The sequence below is a fragment of the Eriocheir sinensis genome, chromosome 38 (genome assembly GCF_024679095.1).
Source record: "Eriocheir sinensis breed Jianghai 21 chromosome 38, ASM2467909v1, whole genome shotgun sequence".
Lineage (NCBI taxonomy): Eukaryota > Metazoa > Arthropoda > Malacostraca > Decapoda > Varunidae > Eriocheir > Eriocheir sinensis.
The window spans coordinates 17166535-17172534 of NC_066546.1; the positions used below are offsets into that span (position 1 = coordinate 17166535).

General features: G+C 41.0%; 1 protein-coding gene across 1 annotated transcript; it reads left to right on the top strand.

The window, feature by feature from the left end:
• Nucleotides 1-1464: 1464 nt before the first annotated feature.
• Nucleotides 1465-5550, top strand: LOC127008776 (uncharacterized). Its single transcript, XM_050881157.1, has 4 exons — nucleotides 1465-1749; nucleotides 3318-3422; nucleotides 4282-4483; nucleotides 5269-5550. Exons 1-4 carry the CDS (start codon nucleotides 1632-1634, stop codon nucleotides 5342-5344), a joined length of 501 nt encoding a protein of 166 aa, XP_050737114.1. The 5' UTR covers nucleotides 1465-1631; the 3' UTR covers nucleotides 5345-5550.
• Nucleotides 5551-6000: the final 450 nt, after the last annotated feature.

Below are 6000 nucleotides of genomic sequence, written 5' to 3' on the forward strand. Positions count from 1 at the left end.
CCTATCCTTCTTCCTTTCTTAAGTTCCTATCCCTTCCTACCTTCCCTACCATGTCAATACCCTTCCTACTCCTCCCTAGATCTCTTCCTCTCCCATCCTTGCATGTTCCTGCCTTTCCATCCTATCCAACCTTCCTTCGATCCTCACCTCCCTACGCCTTCCTACCCTACTCTGCGTCCCTTTACCTGCGTCCAAGCAACTTTTGATCGTACTGCCTGACCCCATAGAGATGCTGATGGCTAAGAAAGGTGTTCGTGGAAACTCGAGCCCTGCGAACCCTTGTACAGCTGGCAAGGCGCTCAGTAAGTGATTAATTCCGACCTGGGCGCGCCGGCAAACACTATACGGACAGACCTTGTACCTTCAGGAATTATATACCGTGTTTGTGTATGTATGTGGGGTGGGGGGAGGGTACTGGTGGGGGAGGAGTTGTGTACGTGTGTGTGTGTGTGTGTGTTTGAAATAGATAAAAAAAATGTGTATATATATATATATATATATATATATATATATATATAGATATATATATATATATATATATATAGATATAGATATATAGATAGAGATAGATAGATAGATAGATAGATAGACAGAGAGAGAGAGAGAGAGAGAGAGAGAGAGAGAGAGAGAGAGAGAGAGAGAGAGAGAGAGAGAGAGAGATTTACATAGATTTACATAGAAAATCAGACCACACAGACCCCATGGTCCAGACTAGGTGCATGGTCTGTCCTTAAACCTAAGTGATTTTACATTAATCAGAAGGCTCCAAAACGTTGCATTTCCACTCTAGTTGATATTAAGTTGAAGGAAGTGACGGTCGAGCTTTTTTTTGAAGGAGTCAATCGTGTTACACTGGACCACTGATGGTGGGAGCTTATTCCATTCTCGCACTACAACGTTGGTGAAGAAAAATTTGGTGCAGTCTGAATTTACTTGTCTACATCTGAGTTTTACGCCATTGTTCCTCGTGCGCAAAGAGAGAGAGAGAGAGAGAGAGAGAGAGAGAGAGAGAGAGAGAGAGAGAGAGAGAGAGAGAGAGAGAATAGCATTTTAAGGTCAGGTCAGCGTAATAATAATAATAATAATAATAATAATAATAATAATAATAATAATAATAATAATAATAATAATAATAATAATTATAATAATAATAATAATAATAATAATAATAATAATAATAATAATAATAATAATAATAATAATAATAATAATAATAATAATAATAATAATAATAATAATAATAGTAACAATAATAATAATGGTAGTTAATCTTTAATTTTCGCTTTAATATGAGTTGAGAGAGAGAGAGAGAGGTGATTTGGGTAAACAAGGGAGGAGAGGAGAGGAGGGAGATAAGGGAGGAGGGGAAGAGGGAGAAGGAGGGAGGGAGAGGGAGGAGATGAGGGATGAGGGGGAGAGAAGGAGGGAGGGAGGGAGAGGGAGAGAGGGAAGGAGGCAGGTAAAGGTGCGGACGTGAGAGAGAGAGAGAGAGAGAGAGAGAGCAGAAGTCACAGCGAGGGACGCCCGCCGCCACCAGTCAGTTGCCCGCAGACTCTCCTCAACTCCAGCAGCACCTCCGCCAGCACCTCCACCACCACCACTGCACCACCACAGCGCCTCCGCCCTCTTGTATGTTTGCGGAGACAAGTTTCCGCGACACCACGTCTCCGCATCGCCACCAACACCAGCACCACCGCCGCCACCAGAGCCTTCAACACCACCCCTGGCTCCCGTGGCTGACTGAAAACGGTGAGTGGTGGTTTACAAGGTGGTGGAGGAGTGAACAACTTAGCTTCTGGATAACGCCTTAGGCCTATACGTGGTCAAGGCTATTACAACAGATCAAGTTAGCTGGAGTTTAATACTATATAGGCCTACCTACTCACGGCTAATACTACCAGATATTAAGTTATACACTATTATAGGCCTACTAACTCGAGGCTATTACATCAAGTTAGCTGGAGTTTAATACTATATATAGGCCTACCTACTCACGGCTAATACTACCAGATATTAAGTTATACACTGTTATAGGCCTACTTAGTCAAGGCTATTACTACAGATCAAGTTAGCTGGAGTTTAATACTATATAGGCCTACCTACTCACGGCTAATACTACCAGATATTAAGTTATACACTGTTATACTTAGTCAAGGCTATTACACCAAGTTAGCTGCTGTAGTGTTATAGGCCTATCTATGCATGGCTATTACTTCCAGATATCAAGTTAGGTGGTGGATAATGCTATAGGCCTACCTACTCATGACTATTTCCAGATATTAAGTTAGCTGGTGGATAGGCCTACCTAACCAAGGCTATTACTAACAGAGATCAAGTTAGCTGCTGTGCATTGCTATAGGCCTACCTACTCAAGGCTATTGCTACAGTGATCAAGTTTAGCTGGTGTAAAGTGCTATAGGCCTACCCAATACAGAGTTTATCAAACTAGAGATGAAGGCAGCTGGTGCACAGCACTATATGCCTATCCACTCATGGTTATTGCTGACTGATCAAGTTTAGTTGGTGTACAGTGTTATAGGCCTACCCACTCATGGTTATGTCACAGCTCCCATCACACCAGAGATAAAAATTTCATGAGAATTGAATCTTTCCATGACAAAATAGGAATACTCTGCTATACAGATAGATAGATAGATAGATAGAGATAAATTAACAGATAGATAAATAGAGGACTGGGATGTAGATTAAACCTGAATAAATTAGGAGGTAGAACATTTACTTTACTTATACGTGTTCTAACTTTTTTTAAATGATATTTTACTTAATTAAAAGATGTTGATATAGACAAACTTTTTTTTTTTTTTTTTTTACTTTTTTCTGGCAACTCATTTCTATTAACTTTGATAGGAGCAGTGATTAGAAGGAATTTTTATATAGTTTTTTTTATCTATTCTGCCCTTGAGCTGCTGCCCTTACTGTAAGAAATAAATAAATAGCTACCTACTTAAAGGACTTGGGAAGGAGTGGGGTGTAGATTTAAACTTGCATAAAACAAAGAGCTAGAACACTTATTTCACTTGCCCTTTCATGGGTCTCAATAATCATCATCATCATCATTATTATCATATTTTGTCGCGATAAAAACGTACCCATTGGATGGCATCTTCACTGCTTCCCTAAGATCTTGGTCGGTACATTGAGTAAGTAGTTCATAGTTTGCACTTCTCCACATGGGCATTCGGGGTTGTTGGCTAATCCCCATCTGTGGAGGTTGTACGGTACTTGTTTTTTTCCGACAATAATAATAATAATCAATAATAATAACAATAATAATCCCACTTTTTCAACTTTTACAGGGAAGATGGCAGCTATACCCCAAACCATGCAGATGACCAAGGCGGTTCGTCAGCAGCGCAGTACTGGGAACACTGCAAATGGGAACACCTACTTTGGTATGGCAGGTGAGAGGGGGGTGATCATAACAACCTATAGGAAAAGTATAATACTAATAGTAAAGGCTCTCATGAGGGTGTTTCACGTTCATGGTGCAGAAGCCTTGTCAAACTATCACTAGGCTCAAGACTGCTGAAAGAGTCCACCCTTCCCTCTTAACCCAGTAGCTGCGGGGATCATGTTTCTTAAAGGCCCTTCCCTCTAAGCGAGAAAAATGAGAAAAAAATCATCACTCACGCAAACCATTTCATAATATATATCAACACATCTGTGATCTGTTTATGCATCATCTACTTTTGAGGGGTTTATGTCATGGCAAAAATTTGGCCCGTCGCTGGTACACGGTGAAGCCACAAATTTGGCCCGTCGCTGCTGCTGGGTTAAGCCACCATCTCCACAGCTTCTCACAGCTTCAATTGGTATGGTTTTAGGGAGGGAAATCCTTAATATGTTAGCCACTGGTCATTAAGAATACTGAAACCTGCTTTAAGTTTCAGTAGTAGATGACTCTAACCTCTCTATTTCAGAATATTCAAATGTCTACTAAATTGTTTGTGATTTTCTATAGCATTTGTTGTCTGTGTATTTGTCTTCATGTTGCTGATGGGTCTAGTTTTATGTCTTGTTTAAGCAAAGTGACTGATGTGGTGTGTCTGTAATCACTTTTGGCCCATCTTGCAGCTTTGTTTTGTATGGCCTCTAATTTATTCATGTTATTGTTAGTGTGTGGGTCCCAGACAGTATCACTGTTTGGGAAGCAGCAGCATTGATGGCTTTTTTGTTTCCCCTTTTATTGTGTGGCCTTGAGCTGCCTCCTATACTGTGAAAACAAAATGTCTCATGAGTTGTCTTTGCCTCCCCGGCCAGAGGTGGACCAGCCCATGCGCTACAACAGCAAGCTCATGAACAGCATCTGGGGCCGCTACAACGAACACTCAGTACATAACTTCAAGTCACTGCAATGTGGTGCTGTGCAGGGACCTGTCGTGGGGGGCGCCGCCGCCTACACTGCCGAGGCTGCTGGTCAGACTATGATGATGCAGCCACCCTCACCAACACTTAATGGCAGGTGAGCAAGACAAACAATTTATCTTACTTACTAATTTTTATCTTACTTAGACAAACAGGTGAGTGAGCTGAACACTTTATCTTACTTAGTACTTACTTTTATCTTACTTAGACAAGCAGGTGAGAGAGTCAAACATGCTTATTTTTACAGCAGATGAAACAGCTTGAAGCCAAACAGAACTAACAGAAAAGCCTACTAGGCACTGCCACAAAGTGTCTTCCAGAAGCTCAACATCTTTTTACAAGCTATCAGCCTTGACTCTGCTCCATACACACAGTTAAGGATATTTCTATAACTTGGTGTAACTGAAGTATTGTCTCCATAATTTAATGTAGGTCAGACTAGTAGTCAGAGAGTATCTTCTATAAGCTCTTGTTCATGGTTTAGCACTAAATTAAAGTGTGCATGCAGAGTGGTGAAGCCTTAACCTGTCTGCTGCGACTGGCATGGATTTCCTTCACTGGTAGTCTGGTAACATATACTCCCAGGTCTTTCTCTCCCTCTGTGGTGGATAGTGGAATGTTTCCCATGTGGTATTGGTATGCTGGATATCCCCTCCCATGGTGCATGACTTTATATTTTTCTTCATTGAATTGTAGCAGCCACTTTTTGTTCCATTCCTGTAGTTTGGTGATGTCATCTTGTACGTAGGAAATCCGCAGTCAAGGGGTTAATAGATAGCCAGAGAGTGTCTTCTATAAGCTCCTGTTCCTGGCTTAGTACTAAATGTAAGGGTGCAGGCAGAGTGGTAAAGCCTTAACAGAATTTCCCCCCCTGTCCGGCAGTGCTATGCGGAGGCGAATGAGGGAGCTGGGAGAGGCTGTGTCCAAGAACATAATGGACAACCTGAACCAGTACTAAGAGGCCTCAACATCGCCCTCCCTCCACCATCACCGAAACAACATCTATGAAGAACAACAACATGAAGTGTGATGAGTAAGACTTAAAAAGATGAGTCAAACGTAAAAAAATGAAAAGCGTATAATGTATTTTTAGTCAGCAACTCTGATCTGTATCCATTGGCAACTTTGTAGATACACAATAATGAAAATAAATCTAGCATTATACCTCTGAATCTAACTTGACAGCAGACTATTGGAACATTGGCATTCGGATCTGTCTCAGTCTCAGATAAGAACAATTTACGTAGCTAATATTATACTAGCAACATAAAAAAAAAAGACTAACAGGTTGGGCTTTCTGTAACGTAGGGTGTGTTTGTTAGTTTGTACACACCCTTCCAGTTACCTAATAGTACTCTTGCAGATATACAAGCCTGGAAAATTAGGGTGAGACAAAATTGAACCTCAGAAATAAGAATCCATACTGAGAAATTACAAAGAAATTAGGAAGACGTATTTTGACAGTGCAGTTTGTTGTTTCCATATCGACTCAATTTCCAAATACTATCCTCTGAAATGAGTACTAATAGGAGTGGTAGGTGCGTACAAACTGGTTACGACACCCACACATTCACGTATCCAAGTTCTGTACATATTTCCACCATCTTGGGACAA

Excerpts from the sequence above, each read along its gene's own strand:
- LOC127008776 (XM_050881157.1), top strand. The coding sequence starts at position 1,632 with ATGTTTGCGGAGACAAGTTTCCGCGACACCACGTCTCCGCATCGCCAC. Across the intron at positions 1,750-3,317 it reads CCCGTGGCTGACTGAAAACG|GGAAGATGGCAGCTATACCC; the intron begins GTGAGTGGTGGT and ends CAACTTTTACAG. Across the intron at positions 4,484-5,268 it reads TCACCAACACTTAATGGCAG|TGCTATGCGGAGGCGAATGA; the intron begins GTGAGCAAGACA and ends CCTGTCCGGCAG.